This window comes from Pangasianodon hypophthalmus, chromosome 6 (assembly GCF_027358585.1).
Source record: "Pangasianodon hypophthalmus isolate fPanHyp1 chromosome 6, fPanHyp1.pri, whole genome shotgun sequence".
Classification (NCBI taxonomy): domain Eukaryota; kingdom Metazoa; phylum Chordata; class Actinopteri; order Siluriformes; family Pangasiidae; genus Pangasianodon; species Pangasianodon hypophthalmus.
In genome coordinates, this window is record NC_069715.1 from 8,148,191 (window position 1) to 8,175,287 (window position 27,097).

At 38.2% G+C, this 27,097-nt stretch overlaps 2 protein-coding genes across 3 annotated transcripts; one reads left to right on the top strand and one right to left on the bottom strand.

Annotated features, from left to right (window-relative positions):
• Positions 1-438: 438 nt before the first annotated feature.
• On the top strand, positions 439-20,114 carry rbm28 (RNA binding motif protein 28). Its single transcript, XM_053234973.1, has 19 exons — positions 439-986; positions 2,546-2,704; positions 2,817-2,935; positions 3,801-3,876; positions 5,116-5,208; positions 5,313-5,384; positions 5,463-5,538; positions 6,118-6,365; positions 6,486-6,552; positions 7,219-7,328; positions 8,202-8,275; positions 8,498-8,633; positions 9,375-9,439; positions 9,612-9,770; positions 12,489-12,638; positions 14,237-14,344; positions 17,353-17,603; positions 17,706-17,820; positions 19,729-20,114. Exons 1-19 carry the CDS (start codon positions 869-871, stop codon positions 19,867-19,869), a joined length of 2,337 nt encoding a protein of 778 aa, XP_053090948.1. The 5' UTR covers positions 439-868; the 3' UTR covers positions 19,870-20,114.
• A 1,267-nt stretch (positions 20,115-21,381) lies between these two features.
• On the bottom strand, positions 21,382-26,499 carry lepa (leptin a). 2 transcript variants are annotated; one of them, XM_053234975.1, is made up of 4 exons: positions 25,155-26,499; positions 24,707-24,874; positions 23,525-23,725; positions 21,382-22,227 (listed from the first exon to the last, which is right to left on the bottom strand). In XM_053234975.1, exons 2-4 carry the CDS (start codon positions 24,728-24,730, stop codon positions 21,859-21,861), a joined length of 594 nt encoding a protein of 197 aa, XP_053090950.1. In that variant the 5' UTR covers positions 24,731-24,874; positions 25,155-26,499; the 3' UTR covers positions 21,382-21,858. The 2 variants fall into 2 exon arrangements, with proteins under 2 accessions (XP_053090950.1, XP_053090949.1); XM_053234974.1 differs by having other exon boundaries at positions 24,707-26,499.
• Positions 26,500-27,097: the final 598 nt, after the last annotated feature.

Here is a 27,097-nt window from a genome sequence, read left to right on the forward strand (position 1 = left end):
CAGCATTCATATTTTAAGTCAGACGTATTCATTTAAAATATATTGTTCGCCATGTCCTCTGATGATGTCGCTAACTCTACTGTAGTAACGGTTTCAGTGGGACTGCTGCTAGAGCTGGAATTTTATGTGGTGAACACAGATAAGTGGAGTGATACACACAGTGAAAAAGATTCAGTGTGGTTCGACTAAATATAAGTACACCTCTTGCCCAATCAAATCAGTGAACCTGAATTAACTGTTGTATAATTTCACTTCACTGGAACCAAAGGGCCCAAACCTGTTCTATATATATATATATATATATATATATATATATATAAAATATTGTATTTTATATTTATATTGTTTTTCCAGTGTGTGGCGCTGCTGTTCTCACTTGCCTGCCTTTTAAAACAGGAAGTGAAATCATCACAACTTCCGTTTTGACTCAAACGTGTCAGCCTCGTTTTTCCTACCCGTTTTGGAACAAATCCCACCTCCTGTGCTACGATTGGTTACTATCTTATAATTCACATCACCGATTGGATGATTGTACTATCCAAGCTGTAAACCTGTCGCAAATATTAATAACTAGCCAATCACAGGGAGGGGGTGGGACTTGTGTACTACGGGTAGGAAAAACATCCAAGATGTCCGCCTCGTAGAAAACGTGTGCTGTGTTACAGTCATGCCTGTGAACGAATGATAATAATAGAAAGTCTAAAGTTTGTATTTAGAAAGTCTTTGCAGCAAAGCGAGGCAGTTTAGACAGCTGTCTGCTTGGCCAGGTGATCATTTCCACTCTGCCTGTCTTTCTCAGGGTAACTGGTTGAGGTTTGTAAGCCAGGGATCAGGTGTAATACACACAGCAGCAGCGCACACAGGCAGGATGGCAGCACTGACTTTATTCGTGCGGAATTTACCCGCATCAGCGTCCAGTCAGCACCTGGAGGAGATCTTCTCTGAAGTAGGACCTGTCAAGCGCTGCTTTGTGGTCAGAGAGAAAGGTAAAGAGTGCTTTCAGACTTCCTGTAGGCACCTTTCATACCAAAACATCTCACTGATCCTCTAATGATGACTGCACAGACTGAGTGCATCAACAGCTCATCACATATTTATGATATAATGTGGTTTTTTTTTTGCAGTGTAGAAATAAATGTGTGCAGTACTTTTTCTCTCCTGAGCTGAAAATTCAATAGAGTTACACTGTCTTAAAGTGTAGAGACAAAATATTTTGTATCTATTAACAGAATTAAAAAAAAAAAAATCACACTTGACTCTAGATTCATGTTAACATTGTTAATAATCTTTAGACAAGGCAATGGACATCATTTTTATAAGACATGCATGAGTGTGACTGCATAATTTTAATCCCATTCAGTTTACTGAAAACATGGAAATTCTGGACTGCTGTCAATATTCGTGGAGTAAATATGAGACATAAAGATTCAAATATCTTTAAAAGCTAAGGAATTCTTAATATTGTTCTTCTTTCGGCTGCTCCTGTTAGGGGTCGCCACAGCGGATCTACATATTCGATCCACAAGTTGGTCCACATATTTGATTTGACACGCCGAATGCTCTTCCTGACGCAGCCCTCCCCAGTTTTTATATGCGCTTGGGACTGGCACTGAGAGCGCACTGTCGTGTGCAACCCCAGTGTCTGGAGTAGGTTCCCTGGCCGGGAATTGAACCCAGGCCACGGTGGTGAGAGCGCCGAGGCCTAACCACTAGTCCTCCATTTGTCCACCCTAATGAATTCTTCACAATGAAATCAAAATGCACTATATGGTCATCACAGTTATATGTGCTCATTGAACATACCATTCCAGACTTAGTCCCCCTTTGCTGTTATAATAAGCTCCACTCTTCTGGGAAGGTTTTCCACTAGATTTTAAAGTGTGGCTGTGGGGATTTGTGCTCATTCATCCACAAGAGCATTAGTGAGGTCAGACAGTGATGTTGGACGAGGAAGTCTAGTGTGCAGTTGGTGTTCCAGTTCTTCCCAAAGGTGTTGAGTGGGGTTGAGATCAGGGCTCTGTGCAGGACACCCGAGTTCTTCCACTACAAACCTGGCAACCCATGTGTTCATGGAGCTCTCTTTGTGCACAGGAGGATTGTCATGCTGGAACAGGTTTGGGTCTGTTTGTTCCAGTGAAGGGAAATTCAAAGACATTCTGTACAATTGTGTGTTTCCAGCTTTGTGGAAACAGTTTTTGGGGAAGAAGCACATATGAGTGCAGCAGTCAAGTGTCCACATCCTTTTGGCTGTATAGTGTACCGTTAAAATTCATAGTATCAAAAACCACACTACTACTGTATGTTTTTGTTTTGAATGTCAAATTTTAAAGTTCACATATTCAGAACAATCAAGCATCTATAAGTTTGTAAGTCTACATGTGCTGTAGGCTGAAAACAAGTTCTTGTTTTCAATAAGAACTGAAAACAAAGTTACATTAAAATTAAGTTAAATAAGCACATAAAAGCACATAGCAGTGAGATGTTGTTTTGTCTTGTATGTGAGTATGATTAAACCTTAATGTCTAGTGTGTCTTCTTCCATTCAGGCTCAGAGAAATGCCGTGGGATAGGCTACGTCACTTACTCCATGGCAGAAGATGCTCAGCGAGCTCTCAGAGAAATAAAGGACTACGACGGGCAAAAAATATCAGTGGTCCAGGCAAAGAAAAAACCTAATGAAAAGAAGCAGGGAAAGAACAAAAAAGGTATGTGCCATGTTTAGTGCCATGTTTAGTTGTATTTCAGTTACTGTATTTGCTTTAATTCCAATTCTTGGTCTTTTTTTTTTCTGTCTTACTTTTTTTAACGTTTGCCCAGCTGAGCAAGAAACAGAGAGTCCCGGAGAACCCTCAGAGGTGAAAAGCCAGCAGAAGTCACAAGGTCTGAGGAAGAACAAGATGAAGGCCAGGCTTATTATCCGAAATCTCAGTTTCAAAGTAAGTGACTGTGACGAGGTGAAACGCTGTGAAGCGTGATTGCAAATGTAGTTACAAGTCTGGCACAGAATATTCCAGTTAAAATATAATTGAATATGGATATTATGTAATGGGGGGACGGTGGCTTAGAGGTTAGTATGTTTGCCTCTCATCTCTAGGGTTGGGGGTTTGATTCCCACCTCTGCCCTGTGTGTGTGGAGTTTGCATGTTCTCCCTGTGCTTCAAGAGGTTTCCTCTGGGTACTCCGGTTTCCTCCCCCAGTCCAAAGGCATGTGCTGTAGGCTGATTGGCATTTCCAGATTGTCCGTAGTGTGTGAATGGGTGTGTGTGTGTGTGTGTGTGAGATTGTGCCTTGCGATGGGTTGACACCCCGTCCAGGGTGTCCCCCACCTTCTGCCACCAGTTCCCTGGGATAGGCTCCAGGCTTCCCTGAGACCCTGTGCAGGATAAGTCGTACAGAAGATGGATGGATGGATGGATGGATATTACATAATACTCAGTGAAAACAGTACAGTTTTAATATACCTAATTTTGTATTTATTATTTACAACGTAAATTTACAACGCTCTACATGTTCATCCTTACGTGCTACGCATTTTCTTAGCTGCACTATCAGGTTTTTGAGGCTTTTGCTCAACATATTCAGATCGACATATTTGCTGAAAATATTCCCATTAGTTCCTGAGTTTTCAGACACCCTGTACATTACCACATATTTTGGATCATCTTAGTCTTTTCTATATTTAAAATGTTGTGGTTGCTTTTGATTTTTCTTTAGTGAAACCTATAGTATTTGTTTATTTCATTATAGTATTTGAACACTTAGCATTCGAAATAAAGAAATTATTTATTTGCTTTTTTTTAGTGCTCTGAGGCTGATCTTAAGGAAGTCTTTTCAAAGTATGGGACAGTGCTGGAAGTTAAGATCCCTCTAAAACCAGGTAATGTTCACTGAATTATTAGTTAGGGGTGTATCGGAAATAAAGGTTTGTGATGAAGATCTGTTTGTTATTGCTTATTTGGTACAAGCGCATTTGGTGATGTGATGAAATAAAGCTGTTAGGCTCATTTTACATATTAATCAGTGTGCCATTTTACACCAGATGCGTGTGCTTGCATTTTATTTTTTATGCAGTGTATTTCTATTGTATAATCAACACATGGGCTATATTTCACTCTGGTGTTAAAAGTCATACTTCACGACAGTTCAAGCTAGTGTAGTATATCAGAGTGATAATGCATGTTTGTAATATCTGACAGTCTGATCAGTGTGTGATGGTCTGGAAAAACCCATCAGATTTCTCTGTGGCTGAACTCTTGCAACACGATTCTTGCATAAAAGATGGAAAATCAGGTTTTTGGCCGAATTGGGTTTTTCTACCAATAACATACTTTTATACCTCAACTTTAAGAAATCATAAATATTCTTCACCATCATAGTTAAAATTATGTTCTCATCTTGCCTAGGATATTGTCATGCCAAGATCATGTTGTGTAAGGAGCCAGTTTACCAAAAACATCAGTAAAAAGAGTCAATCTGCCTAAAGATGTATAAAATCTTGCTAGCTTATGCAGTGAATGTTACGCTTTGATAATTGATAGATACGCACCAGAGCCAAATGTATAAGCTTAATCAATTCAGTTTGTAATCAGATACCAGCTGTCAAAATGTCAAAATGTCAGTGATGCTTCTGCGCCATCACGTTATCATCAATATACACAGGTTTTAAATGTTTACAAGTGCATTTACAAAACTGGCTCCTTTCACAGCATGATCATTTCAGGCAGACGCCAGTGCAGCATTAGAATGTAACCTAAATTTAAAAAAAAAAAAAAAAAAAATTGTGCATCGTTTTTTTTTTTGGTAAAACTATTTGTATATTATTGGCATAAAAATAATTTTCTTCCTTTTTTGACCCTTTTTTGCAGACTGCCACATGTGTATAGTAGAAAAATGTCAAAATTTCACCATGTTAAGGGTTTTCCCAGGTCATGACACATATTTACATTAACACATATTTATTAAACCAGTGAACAGAAATGAATGAGTATTTGATGAACTGCTTCTGGTGTAAAATGAGCCTTATACTGCTGTTACTTACATTAGTGATCCTCTTACCTCATCATTACCTGGTTTCTGGTTGCTAAAAGAAAAAATATTGTTTTGTGGTTGTGTGTAGATGGAAAGAAACGAGGATTTGCCTTCGTCCAGTTTAAAAACATGCTGGAAGCAGGAAAAGCCCTCGCAGGAACTAACCTGAAAGAAATTAAAGGTGAGACCCTCTCCCGCATGCCCAGTCCCAGTTTTTTCCCCGCTGATCATATCAACATTCATAAATGCTACAGTCTAACTTTAGTCCGTCTCTCGTTTACACAGACAGAAAGGTTGCTGTAGACTGGGCCGTGTCTAAAGACAAGTTCATGGCTAATCAGGCCGGCTCGGCCTCGGGTACGTGTTCACTTTCTGTTTATGGTACGTCGCTAAACATTTTTCCTGATGTGAAACTGAGCGTGCTTTTTATCCCAGGAGGTAAACAAGAGGCTGGAAAAAAAGTGACAGAGGCTGATGAAGAGGAAGAGGAAGATGAGCCTGCAGAGAAACAGTAAGAGCTAAACATGTCTTTTGTCTTGATCAAAAACGTGTAAAACAGTGTTATGCGTGTATGTGTGTATGCTTGTTTGATTTAGAATTAATATATCCTGAAACATTGATGAGATTTTATTTAGTATGGACAGACGAAAAGATAAATACAGTGACGGGATATAAGTATTCAACACTTTTGTTTTCGTTACTTAGACTTGGATAATAGGTTTATGATGATAGTTTTAGATGATAGTTAACTTAACGTTAGCCTGCGTGTATTTTGTTTTATTTACATATATACTTAGCATAACATTCTGTAGCTTGTCGAGTAACTAGATACTCTTCTAATAGCTACTGCTGGAGAGGTAAGATTAGCTAAACTCACTACTTATCCAGCTCACATTAGAGCAGTGTACTGTTTAGACAGGTGTTTAGCTGTTGGTAAGTAAGTATTATGTAGTATTTGAAGGTGTGAATAGCTATACTGTGTAATCAGTGCTGTGTGTATTACCTCAGACAGCTAGCACTGTGTCATTGCTTTATGAAAGGATTGAAATGATTGAATGTAGCAGTGTGATGAGGACTGTCTTATTTTAAGGTCTAAAGCACAGCCAGAGGAGAACTCTCACAGCGAGTCTGAGGCAGGATCACCATCTGATGATGATGATGATGGTGATGATGACGACGACGACGATGATGATGATGATCACAGCAAAGACAGTGAGGATGAAGAGGATGAAGAGCATAGTGACTCTGAGTCTCTGGAAGCAGACAGTAATGCATCAGATGACGAGGATACGGATGAGGATGATGAAGATGATGACGATGATGATGAGGAGGAAAATGGTATGATTCATTCATTCATTCATTCATAATAAGTATTGTGTTTTAGACTGAATGTAGCAGTTTGTTTACTTAATTGGCTCTGCTCTGGGGGATTGTTTCCTTGTTTCCTTCTCTTTCCAGCCAAGAAGAAGAAACAGAAGAATCCTCTCCCTTCAGATGTGAATGAGGGAAAAACAGTATTTATCAGGTAAGCATCACTAAAGATATGTACTATTAAGTAGGACTGAGCAATATGATCATGTTGATATTATGATAAATTTTGCAGCAGTATGCACAAGCATGCAATTCAAATGCATGTTAAAACACCCTGATTGTAAAGAGAAGGCATGTCTAATAGACATGTCCAGTATGAAGACTTGATGGTTTCTACACAATCTTCCACTGCCATGATGTCCACTGACATTTATCCAGACCTCCTAACCTTTACACATTTTGTGTAGGAGTTCTGCAGTTTAAAATCTGAGCATGCTAGTATGAGGTGTCACTCAAAAATATGTCAGAACAGCAGTGTTTTTTTTTTTTTTTTTTTTTTTTTTTTTTTTTGCCACTGATAAAAACATGAGATGAGCCAATCGACATGAATCTGGAATGATGTGTGCAGATGTTTATGCGTACCAAAATGCACCTATGGTAGGTACGCCTGTTAAGTTGGTGTACCTAATAAATTAACAATCCTTTGTAAGTTAATTATTAACAATGATGAAGGGGCTGGAACTCAAGATGTCAGACGTGCTCTTGTTCTTGTCCAGCCTCTACTCCTGATTTAGTGTTAATCTCTGCAGACTAAAGCTTCCCCAAACACACATCAGCTCTGCATCACTCTCAGAAACCTCTTTCTCTGTGTCTTTGTTAGAAACCTGTCCTTTGACTCAGAAGAGGAGGGCATTGAGGAGGTTCTCCTGCAGTTTGGTGAACTCAGATATGTGCGGGTTGTGGTGCATCCTGAAACGGGACACTCGAAAGGTTGGTGCTGTTTTATTACACATGCAGAAGGATTTAAAAATCCATGAGTGTTTATTTTATTTAATATTGGGCATATTGCATTGATTGCACAAGTCTCCAGTATTCAGAATTTCCATGGATCCTTAAAAAGATTTTTTTTAGTTTAGTGTATATATATATATATATATATATATATATATATATATATATATATATATATATATATATATATATATATATATATATACAGAGAGAGAGAGAGAGATAATAAGTATGAACTCTAATAGTTTGTGCTGATCGAAAGAATAATTCTTAATTTTTTATGTGTTTTGAACTTGCTTTTGATTCACTTTGGAGATTCTTTATAGTCGTTATAACGCTCAGCAGTTTCCACAAATCAGTTACTAAAACATTTCCTATGCGTCAGTGCAAATGAAAGAAGGCTGCCTTGGTGCAGTCTGTGTTTGGGTTACTAAGCTTGTTTACAACTCACACGGCAAGAAAAGCTCCTGTGGCCCTCAGCAGAGCGGAGCTGATGTAACTGTCGGGCCTCACTGAGGTACACTACAGCCTATAAATAACCTGTATTGATTTGGTAAGAAGCCAATCAGCACTTCACAAAACATGATTTAGATTTGACTTAAAAGTATTAGATGTAAACACTCGACTCAAATAGTGATCTACTCCATCTCAATCTCTACTCGATCTCAGTAGTGATCTGTTTTGACTAAAAACCCTGACGAATAATATAGCATGTAAATATATTTCAATTTGCCTAATAATATTTTTGCACTTATTTAAATAAGTATATTGATGGCCCTCTGTAGGACCACTGTGGCCCACCAGAATATCAGACAAACCCTGCTGACTCTGTTTTTCTCTCTTTTTGTCCAGGCTGTGCTTTCGCTCAGTTCAAAACAAACGAGGCAGCAGAGAAGTGTCTAGCAGCAGCACAGTCGGAATCTGAGGTGAGTCTAAATGAGCGTGTGTTTGTGTAGGTGTGTGTGATTGTGTGGATGCGCGTGTGGGCTTGTTTGTTTGTGGATGTGTGAGCGTGTATGTGCGTCCGTGCATGTGAGGGTTTTCCCTAAGCCTCAGCTGCTCTGGTTTCCTGTGCTTTGTCCTGGCCCAGTGTCCGAGTCGTGCACTGTGTCTGTGCTGGATTCTGACTCGTGCTCTGTGTGTTGCAGGCTGGCGGTGTGAAGGTGGATGGCAGGAAGCTGAACATCGTGCTGGCAGTGAGCAGAGAAGATGCTTCCAAACTGAAGAGCAAGAAAGTGAAAACTCACAAAGGCTCCAGGAACCTCTACCTCGCCAGAGAGGGCTGTAAGTGCAACCAATAACATGGCTCTGAGTCTGGGAAAGTGTTTTAACTATAAAGCCAAGAGCGCTCTACAATTTTACAGTCTTACTGAACCAGTTAAATGAAATCTTTTTAAAGAAACAACAAGTTATTACTTGAATACAAATACTAAAAGTGTTTGCAAGAGCATTATTATTCAATATTTAAACCAGAAAAAGATATAATTCACATCACAATTCTTACAGATAGACATCAGAGTAACTAAAGTTGTAACTATTACAGCAAAAAATACAGTTTTCAAAACATGTTTTCCAACTACTATAGCTAAAGATGTGCCTAAAAGCTGTGGCTTTTTCAAAATTGTTATCCTGGGTGGGATGTGTTTTTTTTTTTTTTTTTTTTTTTTTTTTTTTTTTAAATAAAGAACAATAATAAAAACGTATAGGAAACCCCCTAAACTCCTGTATCTGTTGGTGGGTCTCATAACTACATATTGTTCCTATTAGCTTTACTGTAAATAATGAATCATTCGTATTAGTTATTGAATAATATACTTTAAGATGGACAGATGAACAACACAATATACAAAGAAACTGTTTTCACACTTTGTCACAAAAATCTCCCAATCTGAGTGATACAAGTGTGGTGTATATAAAGTAAAGGCAAATTTAGCCTGAATAGTTTTGCTACACCTGACATTTTTATCTCTTCACTGCCTCATCGTGATGTCCTCCAACTCCTCTTTTACCTGTTCCTGTATTCAGTGATCCGTGCTGGAACCAAAGCAGCAGAAGGAGTTTCTGAATCTGATATGGCCAAGAGGGCGAGGGTAGGTCAGCCGGCACAGCTAACTGCCATAACCTAGACATTTCCTTGCAATTTCCTGGATATTTTTATTTTGATTTTAATTTCAAAGCTAAACCTCTAAAGCTGTATCATATCAGTGGCTGTGTTAAGGTCTCTTGTTATTCAGTGATATGGTTGTGTGCTTGTGTGTTTAGTTTGCAGAGCTGAAGAAGGCAAAGCTGAAGGACGTGAATGTGTTTGTGTCTCAAACTCGGCTGTGTGTTCACAACCTTCCCAAAAGTGTAGACCGCAAGCGTCTCTTCAAACTCTGCCTGTCCGCCGCAGGGGGAGGAAAGGGTGTCCGTATCAAGGAGGTAGCATTCCCAAAATACACACATGCACACACACACACCTTAGCAAAAATATGAGTCTAAATAAGTGGTTCATAATTAATGAGTCATGACGCGTGTTTTTTTTGGGGGGGGGCCTTTAAGCACTTCCCGCTTACAATCCTGATAGTTCAGAGGAGAGCATTACATTGGTTAAATCATGAATCGCAGTATAGTTGAGCACAACAGAGTCCTTAGGTAATATTTCTATCACAAATAACAGACTTAATAATATATTGCTGTCTCAAGTCAAGATTAGGAAAGTAGTTTGTTAAACTGGCTGCTTACACAACATGATCTTTGCAGGAAGATAGCCAAGGCAAGATTAAAAAGTAAATCTAAACATTTTCACATTGCCTAGGTTAACTGTATTTATGGCTTCTTAAAGTTGAGTTTTCAAATTATGTTGTAGGTGTGCCATGAAGCAAACTTTCAGCCATGTGTATACACGTTTTTGTTTTGTTTTGTTTTGTTTTTTAAATGCCAACCACAAACGGCAAAGAATTACCGCCAGGATATTTTAATATCTCAGTGAACATGACGGCTTTAAGCGTAATTTGCGGCAACGACACGTTGCAGAGAAATCCACTGCACTCACATCACAATAAAGTTTTCTTCTGAGAAATTATTTGCTCATGTTAACAGAAAACGTTTTTACTTCATCAGTGTGCAGATTATTAAATGTGTGAAGCTAATATTGTGGCAAGATGCCCTGTCTTACCTCATGATTAATTCATTCTGAGAAGCAGTGATGTGGAATAGGCTGTCTGTGATGGCTGGAGTCTTGGTAAATGGTTAACGTCTAGCCTGTACGGGCCTGAGGGAATAAAGAAATGACGCCACAAATATGCAGCCTGCTTACTGTTTATAGTGCTGGGAAGTGTTTAATTATAGTGCGCTTTATATTACTATATATTACTCACCATGACCTAATGTCAAATTAGGAACAATTCACACACTTGTTATGGCTTCTCCAATAGTTGAGGGAACGGGACAAAGTGCCTCTGCCAATCGTGCTGACACTGATCTGGTGGCCAACGATCTTTTTTAACTTTGATGTCAGTTAAAATTAGCTGTTTTTTTCTAGTATTGAATGATAATACAAAAATTGCAAGGAAAATACAAGTACACAAGTATATTTTCTTATACAATGAATGCGCAATACATCACACGTCACATATGACACATCACTAAAATTCCAAATATACAGGGTGTCCCAAAAGTCTCCATACATAGGGGACGATGTTTGCCAGCACCATGTCAGTTGTGTCTACGTCAGTGGATGTTCGTGGACGTCCACTTCTCGGTTTGCACACGACACTTCATAATAAAATAATAAACACAAGTGACGTGTGTGATGTGCTTGCCGTGTTTCCTGTTAAAGTTCATCGCAACCTTGCGACAGCTTCCCGATCCAGTCATGAGAACGATTTCAATATGTTCTTTTTTGTTAAAGGCTATCTGAAAAAATATATAATATAAACTAAATATGAAAAATTTTGGAAGTTTTGCTAGAAAGTGTTCATTTCCCCTATGTATGGAGACTTTTGAGACAACCATGAATAAGATGTCTGGCAGAAACGTTATTCACTGAAGGGGAAAGGATGTGAAAGCTGATGTTTTGGTAGCTGTGACTTTGTTTTGTGCTGACTTTATCACGGTGAACCTAGACCTTTGAGATCATGAACCTTTGTCTTGTGAGTCTGTAGATATAGTATTTTGCGTTTTTATGTCAGTAAACACGTTCAATAATAACAGCACAGGGTAAAATATGCTGTGATATGATGTGCTCACTATTTAATGTTTTCCTTCAGTATATATCATATAGGGTCTACTTCATTATTTTCTTTTTTATATGTTGAGCTATATTTTGTCTTCTTGGTTACAGTCACTGGCATAAAATCTTTCACGTACAGGGCACGAGGTCCACTGTCCAGTTTCAGTGATCCTGTGCTCACTGTAGCCCCAGATTCATGCTCTTGGCTGACAGGAGTGGAACCTGATGTGGTGTTCTTCTGTTGTAGTTCATCTTCCACAAAGACTGATGTGTGTTTTACACACGGTTAAAGTCACTGAGATCACCATTTTCACCATTCTGATGTTTGATGTGAACGTTAACTGAACATAAACTGAAGAACTGTATCAACATGATTTATGTATTGCGCTGCTGCAACGTGATTGGCTGATTGGATTAATTGGATAATTTCTGTTAACAAATAATACCAGATTTCTTACCATCAAAGAAAAGTATTTATTCTGGCTTTTAAAGTATTAATAATCCTACTTTACTTTTTTTTGTTACTATTTTTATCCTATTTTTTCAATTTTTTCTTCATACATTTGTATTTTTTCTGGGTGTGACCTTGCTCTCTGGGCGGAGACGAGGCAGGATAAGGGGCTTGGGCATGTGCACATAAATTTCATGTGTAAATGTGTGTATGGATTTATGTGTAAACTTTTACACAACACCACAGGATGGGAAAACATTACTTTAAAATAAATGACAGTAACAGAATTACAGTAGACTGCACTGTCGCATTGCATCAACACTAGATGGTAGTATTGTGTTGATATGATGCTGGAATTGATCTGATCTGGTCTGTGCCGTTGTTAAAAATTCTTGGTGCATACTTGTTATCCTTATCAAATAAATAATATTCTGCATTATAGACCCCACTTTCTGTCTTTCTGTCTCTCTTCTAGTGCCATGTGATGTATGACAGGAAGCCGGTGCGTGGCGAGCCGATGGGTCACTCACTGGGTTACGGCTTTGTGGAGTTTCAGGAACATGAACACGCCCTCCAAGCCCTGCGTCACCTTAACAACAACCCCAACATCTTCACGGCCAACAAGGTCAGTCCAGTGACGAAGGTCACAGAAGGGCAAGAGGTCAAGCCCGTTTCCTGTTCCATACAGTTGAGTGCAAAAGTTTGCATTCCCCAATGTTTTAAATGGGCCTGTAGTTTACAGTTACAGCAACGTAAACAACAACAAACTAAACAAGGTGAAATTAGCAGAAAAATAGTTTGAAAAAATGTTATGCCACGAACCTCTTGATTATTATACCTGATTTGAAGAAGGCAGTATATGGCATCAGAGATGTCATAGTTACAGCAGTGATGTGATGCATACAAAACAGATAATTCTTTGCACCTAAAAAAAATACAGTATTTGATTTTTTTAAAAAATTTGTTTTAGATAATGAAGGAAAATCAGTGAAAGTTAAGGAAACCTCCACCCTAAAACAGGTTAAATATGTTTATTTTGAAATATTTGTGATGTGTTTCATAGTTCTGGTGCTGTTTTGGTTGGTGCTGTATTTTCATTATTTACGTGAGAAGTTAGCGGTTGTGTGCCATGCTGCCGTCACAGCCGAACGTTGCTGGCGCAATTCCAGTAGCATTTAATAGGAGATGAAAATTTCAGCAATCTCAAATCTAAGGGATAACCATCAGGTTTCACTCTTAGCTCCTAAAAACAGCTAAGTTTCTTTATTCACTCACCACTTTCCATGTGGTAAGTGTCATGTCGTAATCATATTCCTGAGAAATCTGTATGACGCAGTAGCGCTGAGATGCAGCAGAGACTTAGCTAGTTAGTGATCTATGAGGTGACGTGCAGGATGGCAATGATGGAGGTAGAAGCATTAAATTTGAAGCTTTGGAAGCTAATCTGTTTGAGCAGAGTGTAGAGAACAGGTAGTTAAATAGCATTGTAGACAGTGTAGAAAAATGTTAAAAAGTGAAAATAGACCAACTAAAAAAAAAAAAAAAAAAAGACAACGTACAATTTTATTTTAAAATAAGTCTTGGATACCATGAAAGATGACTTTATTTATAAAGATTAATATGCAAGAGTGTTGGATTTTTTCCCCCTTCAGCACTGTAAATGGCTGTTTTTTTCATATTGGCTGGGGGGGTCTGGGGGTTGTACAAACATTTGCACTCAACACTATGTGTTATATGATGAGGTTTTTGTGTTGTGTTGTATGTGTTACGTGATGAGGCAGAAATACAGTCTTATTGTGTGCAGTGGGAGGAAGTTAATTTGTTTAAAGTCCTAATGAAGGCTGTTTACTTAAGTGCTGCGGTTTGTGTATAGAGTATTAACTGTTTGTTTGATGATCTGTAATCACTCAGGGACTTTTTCTGAATAGATGGCAGCTTCCTAGAAGTATGATTATTTATCTCCTTTTCAGTCAGAGCCTTGCATGCCACAAACCAGCACATTTTCCTGTTGAACACTTAATGGATTTTCTTTTCCAGAAAATAAGCTGAATAATTACTTTTGAAATTTCCTGAACCTGTCTTTCAATTGCCCTGAAATTACATTGAGGAATGTTTTGCTTGAAGCCAAAGTGTGCCTGTCGCAACAGTGTTCCTGAAGTGTGTGTGTGTGTGTGTGTCTGTGTGTGTGTGTGTGGTTTGTTTCCTTTGTTGTGTTCTACTCAGAGGCCCATTGTGGAGTTTTCGCTGGAGGATGGGAGGAAGTTAAAATTGAAGGCTATGAGGGAGCAGAAGAGCAAAATGACATCTGCCTCTGACTCTGGGGCCAAAAAGGTGAGGATCATTATGTAAATCACATCGAATTTAACCCACTATGCTCCCTTAATCATATAAGCAAAGTCCCGAATGAATAAACTCCATTCTAAAATCTGGATGAAAGAAATTAATCAAAGACGGCCCCGTGTCTGCTGTGAGAGATGTGCTGTATCATGAACATCTGTTCCTCAACAATCTGTTCCTCAGTAATCTCTTCTTCAGAACCAGTCAGTCTGACCGTAATGATATTTGGGGCTATTTGTTTCGAATTAGAAGAAAGGTGGTAGACTTGCTAATTACGGTACGAGTGCATTGATTTTACCAAATGTACTGTATCGGGTTTGAACGGAGTATATTTTTAAGAGAAAAAAAACCGTTGGTGTATCATGCCTGATTGTAAGTAGTATTGGAATCACAGTACAGCTGTTTCAACTCAAATGCCAAAAACTAGACGTGTGTGAATAAATAAATATGCATCAATAACTGAGCTAGCCAGCTACCTAAACACAGCACTACGTTAATCTTAGCTATTGAAGTAGTTTGCTTAGCTAATGTTACCTTATCTAACTGAAAAATAAAGGCTTGGGAATCAAAGTCACGTTGCACAGCATTATGGGATCTTTCAAACATTTTGTTAGTGTTTTTCGTTTACATGCTACAAAGCCATTCACACACACTGCAAAAGCTTAAAGAGATGCTGTTTTATTTACTTTTTATGAGCGACTCAGAGGAGAATGTATGCTATATGGCCAAACGTATGTGGACACCTGACCATCACACCCGCATGTGGGCCTTAACCAAACTATTGCCACAAAGTTGGAAGCACACAGTTATCTTTGGAAAGCCTTCTCAGAATAGTTCAGATTATTATAATTGTGAAAGGGGACTAAATCTGGAATGTTCAACACATATGGTCAGGTGTCCACAAAACTTTGGCTGTATTTTATCAAGACAGGCCTCAGATGGATGATAAGCAGCAGTATGTAGATAAAGTCATTAAAATAATTAAAACGATCTCATCGTCAGCGTGTCGTGTCCTACCAAAAAACAGGTGCCATGTTAGAAAAAAGACAGGCGTATCAGATTTTTCCACTGATGCATGCACAGAAACAGGTCACTGCTGTCACTGTGGCAGGTTTTTGAATAATGTTTTGAAAATCCTAATAATAGACACATTAGTTTATTTCTGCATGCCAAAATCAGTAGCCAAACGTCATAGCCAACTCGTAGACACAATATGATGAACAGAATACAAAAGAGTTTATTGTATTATTTATTTAGCTGTTTTTTTCCCCCAGTAGGGCTCAAATATGGGGATGGATCCTATAAAATATTGATTCTATGTTTCTTTAACTATTTCTGTGTTGATTTGGAAGTATGTTTGGTTCATCATCTTGTGGATATCTCTCTTCATATGTATAGCCAAGTCTGAACCTCTTAGGAGAGGCTGCCAGGTTTTTGGCAGAAATATCCTGGTATTTAGCAGAATTTATAATGCCATAAACATCCACAAGGGGGCCACCAGCTGCAACACAACCCCAATCATCCACCACCATATTTAGCACTGGATAACGTGCTTTTCCTCTTATGTCATGAAACATGCTGACGGTGTCCTTGACCAAAAAGATTTTGGTCTCATCTGAGCACAACACACAATGCCAATTATCATTGTAATGGCACTTGTGTACGTCAGGTGCTGCATTTTTATAGACGCTGTCAGGAAGGGTCCCTTTCTTGCAATGCTTTCAGGCAGCGTGTTGTTATGAAAGTGGCAGTTAACATTTTAAAACTTGACAAGCACAAGAATCAGCTAAACTGTGCAATTAAAAAAATTCTACAGTAGTGATTTCTGGGCTTTTTTTTCCCGCCATCATCCTCACTGGGTTGGGGGCAGTGCGCTCATGAGTCCACTTTCTGACGAATTTGATCTGTTTTAGACATGTAAAACTTTTTGTTGTGGACCTAATTGTATTCAGTGCTTATCTATTCTATAGCCATTACCTGATTTGTGCAGATCAACAACCATCCATCCTTTTTTTATTGAAAGTTTTCGGTTTTTCCATATAGATAAGAGTGTGTGTGTGTGTGTGTGTGTGTGTGTGTGTGTGTGTGTGTGTGTGTACTGGTCATGTGATCACATTCTTTGGTGGAGAGCCTCCTGCCATTACCAAAACAGAAAGTCCAGATCGCAATGACGAACATGCTCCATATTATAACTGCTCTTCACTAGCTTTTAAACGACACAGATCCACACCTCTGCGATCTATGGTGCCTGAAAAAGAGGCCATGGAAGTTGGGCATTTTAAGCAACTTTGGAGCTCTATTTCTGGCTTAAAATGACACCTCAGGTGTTGCCACTTAGCTCGTTATGTTTCAGTCCACAGGTGCAAGGCCACTGTTGCCAACTTCGGTACACTCTCCTAGGCTTGCCATCTCGCCTCACCCTCATTGTAACAAATTCTTGTGGACCAGCACTCAGCAGTAGCTACCAGTACTGCTAGTATTGAAGCTAGTTTGAAGCTGTGCTGAAATTTTTAAGTAATGTGTACACTGCCAGCTGTCTATTCTATGCATACTGATTATTGTGTTCCATTTTGGATGCCAAATTGGTAACATCACGATGGAACGAATTGTATAATAGACAACTGCACAAGTGCACCCTCTCTATCATTTACCTCTATGGGCTTTTTCCTGCACTGGGTATTTTACACGTGTGCAATCTCATATTTATACTCCAGGGAAACAGGACATGGTTAGCAAAGCAGAGTTTTTCAAGAATGAACATTTGTTTGCATTTATTTAAAAAATTCCTTTGGCATGTATTTTTCAAGAAAATACTATTATTTTAAAAGGTCTTTTTAAGGACAAGGAGGTTTTTTGTTAGAACAGAGAAATGTTTTCTCCTATTGTTTGGGTGGAAATTTTCAATTATTTATCAGGTTTATGAAGGAAGCCACAGGGCATGGTAGTATAAAAACAGTTTAATTGTTTGTATCTCTAACTTGATATCAATTATCAAATCACAGAAAAAAGTGAACAAAGTTGGATTTCAGGAAGATGGAAATAAGCAGCCTCAGGAGAAATCTCCTAAAAAGGCCTCTGCTGCAGTTCAGCAGTCAGCAGGAGCTCAGAAAGGCAGCGAGAAGAAACAGGGAGCTCTGAGCAGCCATTACTCGGGCTTCAGAACCACACCAGAAGTGGAGCATGTCGAGCTGGGAGATGGCAAAAAACGCCAGAAGATTCTTCCCATGCCTTCACACATCGGTCCAAAGATCAGGTACTGATTTGATCTCTGTGATTTTTTATTACATGCTGATTGAGCAATACTGACTCTCTCACATGGTTTGATTTAAACTGATGTGTTCTTTTACTGGAACAGGAAACGGGATAAAGGTAAACAGACTGTCCAAGTTAGAAAAGTGAAGACGGTCCCTAGCAGGAAGGAGAGAAAGGGACTCCCCTCGATGGAGAAACCCAATCAAAATAAGAAACAGGTGAACATGTTATTCTACATCTTTGCATAGTTCAGTCTCTCTGAAAGAGAAATGCTATGTTGTGTAGCACTTTATAGTTATTTTCCTTACAGCTGGAATCAGTATATGGCGGCCCATATCCATCTTCCATAATGTAGAATCTGAAAAAATGTGAATTATAGAATACAGACGCACCAAAACCTACTGAAATCTATATCGACATATAGGCAATAGCCTTTCACCTGTGTGTGTGTGTGTGTGTATGTGTATACTCAACAAAAAACATGCTCATGTTAACATCAGAAATGCTTTTTTGGTCCAAATAGTGTTTGCTCTGTCATAATTAGGCCCCATGTCAAATCTAATTGATGACCCTCATTAACATCTAATTGATGTTTCTCAGAATACACCAGGGTGTCCATGGGTCCCTAAAAAAGACTTTAAAAAGTCTGAAAATACCTTTTATGAATGAAAGGCTTTATGTATTAAATTGCCCTAAAATCTAATTTACAGTCTTAAATTTTAGGCTTTTTAGGACACTCTTAATCTGGTGTTGCTTAAACCTGCGTCTGTCCGTGACTCCAAAACTGCTGTAAATTTTTAGCACACTTCAGTGGTGTGAGAAATGAAAGAGAAAGAGTTTCTTTAAGTTTTTTAAGATACCTTCCGACACGCTACTCTCACTGTTCATGAACATGTGTACAAAAACACAGCCGTAAAATAATAAAACCATTGTGCCTCAGTTGTAAATGCTTTCATAGGCCAAACCATACTACAGAGTTGTACAAAAGTTTCAGTAACGCTGACTTCGTACTCGTGTGCTAATAAATACCAATTACCTGTAAATTACCAGTCGCCTTCTCGGCACACGTTTTAGTGATGACCACAAAACTTCATAAAAGGCAAAGCTCACAGAGAGCTGACAGCAACAGTATGATGACTAAATGAGTGTCAGACAGGCAGGTACAGACGCAAGTGCAGGTATGCAAGGCTTTATTAAGCGTAGCAGTCAAAAAAAAGATGAAATCCCAAAGCAGGGTCAAGGTGCAGGCAATGGTCTGGCAATCAACAAACAGCATAGACCAGGGCAGGCGAGTCGAGAAAACTAAAAACACGATCAAGAACCAGAATAGCAATAACAATACAAAGGCTTGGTAATGACTGGAACAGAAGAACACAGAGCGTATACTTCTCCACGAACAAAGAAACACAAGGGCTTAAATACACAAACTAATTAATAGGCAATTTAAGGGGCAAACTGAAAATAGGTGACAGTAATCAAGACACACGAGGGACACAACCAGTGACGAGACATGGGAGGAGACAGGAAATGAATCAAAACAAAACACACGTGGCAACGTAAATAAACACTTGACAACACGGAAGAATGCGCTGCAGCGCTGCGGGCTGCTATATGAGCTGAGAGCTTCTGCGTGCAGCGCTCAGTGCGAGGGGGAAATACCTGACAATGAGTGGATCGTAAACATGGCATGTTGGTTAACAGACACACAAACTCCTCCTCTTTTTATACAGCAGCAGTTTTGTTTGTCCTAATTGCAATGGCTAGTCTTATGTCTTAATTTATGGATTTTTTTGGATTGCTTTCTTTTAAGTTAGTAATATGAAATGACCAAGTTTCACAAGATTTTCATTAAACTTATGTGTGCAATTCAGTTGAAATAAATAATTTATGAAACTTAACGAGGTAATCAATGTAAAAAAAATTGCACTAGCTCATTCCAGTAGAACTTGTGTGTGTGTGGCTCCTAATGTGTAAATTTGCACAAATTCAGGAGCTCCCATTTGCTCCTTAAAACAATTTACAGACTTGTTATGTATAAATGAGGCACAACGTGTGCATTTTCTTTATAATCAGAATCATTTCTAGTGTGGTTATTATGTACGTTTTTGTGTTTTACTTGATTTCAGAATGCTAAACCAGTGAAGAGGAAGTTCCAGAACAGAGAGGACGATCACTTTGACCGTCTGGTCGAACAGTACAAGAAGAAACTCACAGGCACGTCGAACTCTAAGGACTCACTCGTCAAGAAGAGCAAATGGTTCAGTTGAGAGTGGATGTAAATAGTGCTGTGTGTATGTGAGTGAGAACATGCCAGAGAAAGACTGAATTTTACTTGGTGTTTCTGGTGTGATGCATTTTATATTAAAGATTTTTTAAAAAGTTGTACTAATAATGTAATGGTTCATGTTCCAACATTTTCCATTTATGTTGTTTCCATTTATGTTGTGGGAACTGCTCTACTTTTAGGTGTAGCAGAATACACCAGCCAATGGAAAATAAAAATTTGAGTAAACATGAGTTTATATTTGTTTTTTACAAGTGAGTGCAAAAGTTTTGATCCCCTTCTTTGCTTAAGAATTCCTTCCAGAAAAAAAATTCTTAACATCTGCAAATGAGAAGCTGTCATATAATAAGATTTTTAGCCTTACAGGCTGGGATGGAGCTTTCTTTCTTTTTTTTTTTTTTTTTTTTTCCGCTTTAGCTTGATACTGATCAACTGAAGCCTTTGAGTTCTGCTCAAATGTATGTAAAGATGATTCAGAGTTTAAGAGTTGTGGCCATATCTGTTTGAATGCCTTTCTCCTGTTTTCCTGTTCTCCACTGACCATAACAAACCCTTCCCCACTATCACGAAACTTGAAACAGGAAGTAACGTGACAAGGTGGACCAGCCGATTTATTCGGTGCGCAGTGCTGAGGGTGGATAACTTCCACACGCAATATGGACCGCACCAGGGTTCAGCTGAAGCGAGCCCCTGACTACCGTTAAGAATTCACACTCAACCAAACAGACAAAACTCTCGGGACAGAAAAAAGTGTGAAAATGACCTTAAACTGTAAAAGAATATAGTTCTAAAAATTAAGGAAAATTTAAACAGAAACACACGCGCTCACATATATATATATATATATATATATATGTGCCTGATATTACACCTGAGAGGATACAAAAGTGAACTAATGATGGGAATTCTTTGCATTGGCTCATCTGAGCTGAAGATGGAGGTCAGGGTTCGTTGCGTGCATACTTTGCTACTGTTCTTTACCAGAGCAAGCCGGTATTATGTAATTTTGTCCCAGATGTATTCACAATCATTGCTTTTCCAGGGAATTAGGATGATGGGTAGTTGGGTGGATGGGTGGGTGAGAGTCAATATTTACTATGCTAGAGGTACACACACGTGATTTTTGGTGCGTCATTCTTTTACTTGTTTCATTTCTCTGGAAAAGAATAGCTACTCTTCATGTTTTATCTGGTAACTAACAAATGACTGTTTTTTTGTCCCATAAAATACAGTTAAATGGCACTCTATGGAGATTTAACCTTCTTTCTTTTAGGAAAGTCTTGTGTTATACTTTATAAAACCCTCTCCAGCCTTTAAATCCACAAATGCATGTCTCATTAAGCCCCAGTACACAGGGCTTTTAGCTGGCAAGACAATTTTGCTGCAACATCAAGCAGCCAGATGGCCATACAATATAAATGATTGCTAATAAACTGGGTTTGTTGTGTTGGTTTGTGTTCCTTATTTGAGGCTGCAAATATCCTGGAAACAATCATGGCTTAGAGAACTGTGCTTTTTATTTCAGTGAACTTATGAATATATAAGAAATAAATGCCTAACATAATTTACAGATGCAAATATCACACAAATGAAGCTATTGACAGTATACATAAGATCATAGTGCATTCATATCCATAGTGATTGTCTGCTGGTGGTCAGAAGAGGGCAAGAGGATTTGTGCTTCCCAGCACCATCAGTCAGGAGTCTTCCGGTAACACTGCGACATCACTGAGAATACTTGGCTGGTGGTGATGTCAGCATGTATAACGTGTGTGTCTGTGTGCATGCATGTGTGAACGTGAAGCCCGATGGGAATGTCTTGTCTGGTTCCCAAATGCATTCATTAAACTCCTTAAAACATATTAGACAAAAATATATAAAATAGGAAATAGTTATTTGGTCCATAAATACATTCATATAAATAAATATAACAAAAATACAATAATAAAAAGCGGCACAGGGATCATTTGTTTCAGCACGTTCTCAGCTGGTCTAGATTGTGGTTGAGTCTCTGTAAGTATTTCTGCAGTCTGTCCAGAGCCACGTGACCCAGGGTGATGTAGTACATGCTGTGGTTTTTCAGGAAGGCCTCCAGGTTCTTCTCTGTGCCTGTTTTCCTGCGTGTACACTGCAGTGAGCTCATCCTGTCTTCCAGGTAGTGCTGCAGTGTGCTTACATCACTGTGCAGTTGGCTCATGTGACCCTTGGGCAGGCTGTGGAGAACTCGCTGGAAGTTGTTCAGTGTCTCCACCATGGAGCTCAGACCCTCGATGGGCTTATCGGACTGCAGCTCAGGCAGGAGCTCGGGACTATCCAGGATCATTTTATGGAGTATTTGGAACTGTGAGAGTACATTGTAGCTCAGGTTAGGTTCAAGGGAAATAGTATAGTATACAATAGTGCATAGTACGCAAGCACACCATCCAAGACAAAACCTCCATTTCTGATGAACATATTTTGATCAGTAGATCAAACACAGTTCCATTTAACATTTTCATCCACAGTTCCAAATACTCAGTGGAGTCTGGAACAACTTCTTTGACTGATCTACTATAACGATGGCACTGACAGTATGGATAACTTTATTTATGTAAGGAATAAGACATTTGGTGCCATGCTGTTATAGGAATATAACGAACGACAGGATGGTGTGATGCAACCCAATGCAACGTGGAGTTACCGTTACCAACCCAAGGCTGAAGAAATTACTAACTGCAGTGTTATGAATGATTAATACAGTGTTTACTTTTCTCAAATTCAGCTGCCACTGTTTAACGTTTTGTCTTCCCAAGTTGCCACAAAACATTCTGGCCTCAAATAAACAGCTATTGCATAACTCCTGTGTAACTTTCTTTTTTGAAAAACACAAAATGAGTTTCCTCAGTTATGTTGAAATAATGAACCTGCACTCTTTAAAACAAATCACATTATCAGACGATATAAATAAAATATAAACAATATAAATGCTCAAATTTGTCAGTAAATAACAGCATGTTGATAATTTTCCTATAACAGCACATCCTGAAGTATTTTATCCCTCTTATACCAATTATAACAATCATAAATTTTTAATTTATCAATGAAGGATTTTGAACCAGTTATAATAATTTAATGTTATGGAACGGTCGTGAAACAAGTTCCTGTTATCGTACAAGTTATAGCAGATATAAACAGTCTTTCCATCACCGGCATCTCCGTTTTCTCTCTCTTGAAGTTACTATAACAAAAACTACAGCTTATCGTGTTACCAAGAAACCGTCCTGAAGACTGAAGGCTCTTACAAAGTGCTCATAGTGGAGACTCCTTACAGAAAACTTCACCTTATCAATGTTTATACATTTTTCTGTTACGTAACAACTCACTATATTATTATATAGTTTTATTATATACTTTATTATTAGCCTGAGATTATGTGAAGCACCCACAATACAATCCCTGTTCAACTTGTTAGAAATGATTAATATAAACCTGTGTTTTGTTTTGCAGCCGGAACTACTGGCAGAGCTGTTACTGAAAGTTAATCAACATCTTCTGACCAATCAGAATCAAGAATTCAGCAGGGCTATGATATGGGTATAGCTGTAAAAACTTGGAGCGAGGAAAGAGCAGAAGGAATAATTTGTTCTCTTGGTATTTACCTCATCTTTGTGTTTCTGGATTCTGGAGATGATGTTCTCGACTTGTAGTCTGACAGAGTTTTTCATGCTGTCTGTAGGAAGACCACGGCCATGGGCGAGTGTGAACACCGTCACTACACAGGAGCAAAAAAGTGCAGGGTACACAGCCATAACGCCTTCTTTGGGTGTGAGTGGTTTTGTGCCTTGAGAGTAGAGCAACACCTACTTGCAGAAAAGCAAAAAGAAAAAAAAAAAGATTAAAAAAGTTCTATCATCTTTACCTCACTTATATTAAAAGAATTCCCCAGCATTTGTAAACATAATCTCAAGCCACCACAAATATAGCATATGTGTGATTACAGTGGCCAAGAGTTCAAACACAGTCTGAAAAAATAACAGAAAAAAAATATTTCCTCTAAACTCACTTATTATGAAAATCTCAGGGAAATTGGAGTTTTTAAAAACAAAACAAAAAAAAACAAAAAACTTTGTTTTCTCAGCATATGGAAACCACATGCCACATCGCAATCACATATACACTCCAGATGCCACGGATAGAGTATAGCTTGAAAAATCCTGGAATATTCCATTAAAAATATAAATAGCAAAAGGGAGTTGGAAGGATATTAGATTTTAATTGATTGGTGCATTGAATATACAAAGTGCATTAAAAATAAATTAACAAGTAGACTACCTAATGTCTGGATCGATGCTGTTCCAATAAATCGCTTAAAAGTTCTTCAACTTATTTTCAAGGAATTAATTCTTCACAAATTAAAAGATGTTTTATTCCAAAAAGATTATTATATAAAAAAGATGACGATTACATAAAAAGATTATGTCTTAATTTTAACAAACTGCAGTGTTACGACTAATTAACAGGCAGGATTTACTTTGCTCAAACTCGGTTGCTGTCTCAGTCGAACATTTTTTTCTTCCCAAATTGCCTCAAAACATTTTTGCTGTGTATAAATAGTTATTACATAACTTTTGTGTAACTTTCTGTTCGAAAAATACAAATTGGGTTTCTCTAGTTAAGTCAAAATAATGGACCTGCACTTTTTAAGAAATAAAATAATCAGAGTATTAGATAATGTAAGAAGTGGATTTTTAAGTAAAACAACCACAGAGAGCTCTAATGAGTCAAGAAATAACAGATTCAGTGGAGCCACATAACCAGAGGAAAGAGACTGGGGGTCTTACCTTTAGGTGAGTGAGCTGTGTCATGCTTAGGCTCCATCAGTGCTGTGGCTTTATAGCTCATAGCTGTTGACTCATCAATGAATCACTTCAGGCTTTCCTGATGTGATGTCCCAGAGCAGAGATGTGGAAGGGGACAACACCCCCAACCTTACCTCAAACACATCAGCCCTAACACACACAATCACAGCAATACACACTTACAATTGTGTTAGTGTAGTCTGTGAGACCTGGTATATGCACTTATTGCATTATTTTTAATCAAGCTTTTACAAAGTATGACAGTATTCTGAATTTTTGAGAATTCTTCCTTTTTAGTTTGTTGCTAATTATAAAAAATTACAATGGAGTGAATTTCTGGATTAACCCATAGAAATTCTTTCCAACATTTCGATTTTGCAAGCAAATATTGATGCTTTTCAACTTTCATCATACCATTCAGTGCTTTTACCTTCAAAAGTGGCGCAACATCTTTAAAAGTGGATAAGTGAAATCTGATGAATGTTTGTGTTCTTGAAATCCCGCATCATGTCCCCAGGACGAATATTTACAAGACATATCATGGCTAAACATTCCAGTCACATAGTCGTTTCATAAATTGTGAAAGACCAGCTGTTTCTCTCTCTTTACACAACAATATGTAATAGTGTGTCACTCTGTGGAACAGTCCTAATGTAAACACTGACGCCCCCAACATGTTGATTCACTCATGATCTTATTTACTTGCCTTTATTAAGCCAGTGATCCCTGATCTAACATACTGAGCTTGAGATTCAAAGTCTACGTTTGAAGAATATACTTCCATTACATATTTCCGATATCAAGGAAATCCTAACTAGAGTTTTAAATAAATACTACTTGTGCAACTTCATTATTGTGGTGCCATTTTTGTGTCACTGATATAAAATTTACAAATATGTACATAAAGTAAAGGTAAAAGACATTTTAAACATAGTTAAAGTCCTTTTGCAGAACAACCTATGTGCATGTCTACAGCGTGTTCCAGCCAACTTCACCTTGAAATAACACGTTACCTGTGTAGTTAAAATACTTAAAAAAACTTACTATGTTAAAATTCATTCATTGTGAATTCATTTAACTTCATATGCTTAAACATCTATGTCCATGAGTCATGCATTACAGATTATGAAAAATCTATTTTCGTCATGTCCAGCAACATTCCTTCATAAATATTTTGAGCATTACCACAAATCACAGCTGGAAGTTACATAAATTCCTGAAGAAAATTCTCAAATTACTTTCAGAGCAAATTGTAGCCAGTATCAGCAAATGGTTAAGTGCATGTTTTCTTAGGTTCAATATTGAAAAATGATATTTTCTCTTTAAGGTAATTTGTTTTTTTAAGAGTTGGCACCCCAAGCATGAATTCACCCACATAGAACAGCACATCAGTTCAGTTCATCAAGAAATCATCAAGACATTTTCAGAAATCAGACTGGGCAGGACAGTGGGGCAGCCAACATCGTTACCGCCTCACAGCTCCAGTATAATGAACAACACTCAAGAGGGTAGTTAGGATCCATGTGCAAGACATTTATTAGCAAGAAAGTTGCAAATCCAATCATTGTGAATATCCAGATCACACACAAAACAGCCACTGGTAAACACAGGCCAACTCACAATTCCAAGAATCAGCATGATACCACAGGCAACTATACACAGTAATCCACAACGGACCAAGACAAGGGCAAATCCAGAAACTCAGAAACAGCAAGCTCAGTCAAGGTAACAATGGCTCAAAATTTACTAGAACAGGTAGCAAACTGTAAGGCTTCACAACGAGCATGTCCATGTGGCTTAAATAAGCAGTTCATGAAAATGCCACATGAAGAAGAACTACAATTCAGGGGAGGGTGCCCTCTGGTGGCATGGTGATCCATGACCAATGTGACATCCAGGCTCCCTGGTTCGATCCTGACCTCAGGTTATTGTCTAAGTGTGAATGTGTGTAAGAGTGTGTGTCTGTGCACTGGCGTTCCATCCAGAGTGTGTTCCTGTGTCTGGATCCACCACCACCCTGAACAGGAAGATGAATAAATGAAAAAGGCCTAACTGTCTTCATCGTTGTGTTTTTTTTTTCCTTCAGAAATCAGACTTGATTATTATAGAAGCCCTAAACTGCAAGGTGTGAACAATTTTTTTTCCAAATTCTGTCATTATTTTGACTTAAAAAATCAGGGTGAATTTAATTTTCAATTGCTGTCGTTATTTTAACTTAATCAAAATATCGAGCTACTAAGTCATTATTTCAACTTACTAAGTCAAAATAATGAGACAATAGGTCAAAATAGTGAGATACTCAGTCAAAATATGAACTTGCTACAAAAAAAATGACATTACAATTGAAAAAGAAAAATTCACACCAACTAAGTC

Bases quoted from the DNA above. Each gene is read 5' to 3' on its own strand.
- lepa (XM_053234975.1), bottom strand. From the start codon at position 24,730: ATGACACAGCTCACTCACCTAAAG. The intron at 23,726-24,706 runs GTAAGACCCCCA...TTCTGCAAGTAG, and splicing joins CACAGCTCACTCACCTAAAG to GTGTTGCTCTACTCTCAAGG. The intron at 22,228-23,524 runs GTAAATACCAAG...GTACTCTCACAG, and splicing joins TCCAGAAACACAAAGATGAG to TTCCAAATACTCCATAAAAT.
- rbm28 (XM_053234973.1), top strand. From the start codon at position 869: ATGGCAGCACTGACTTTATTCGTGCGGAATTTACCCGCATCAGCGTCC. The intron at 2,705-2,816 runs GTATGTGCCATG...ACGTTTGCCCAG, and splicing joins GCAGGGAAAGAACAAAAAAG to CTGAGCAAGAAACAGAGAGT. The intron at 3,877-5,115 runs GTAATGTTCACT...GGTTGTGTGTAG, and splicing joins TAAGATCCCTCTAAAACCAG to ATGGAAAGAAACGAGGATTT.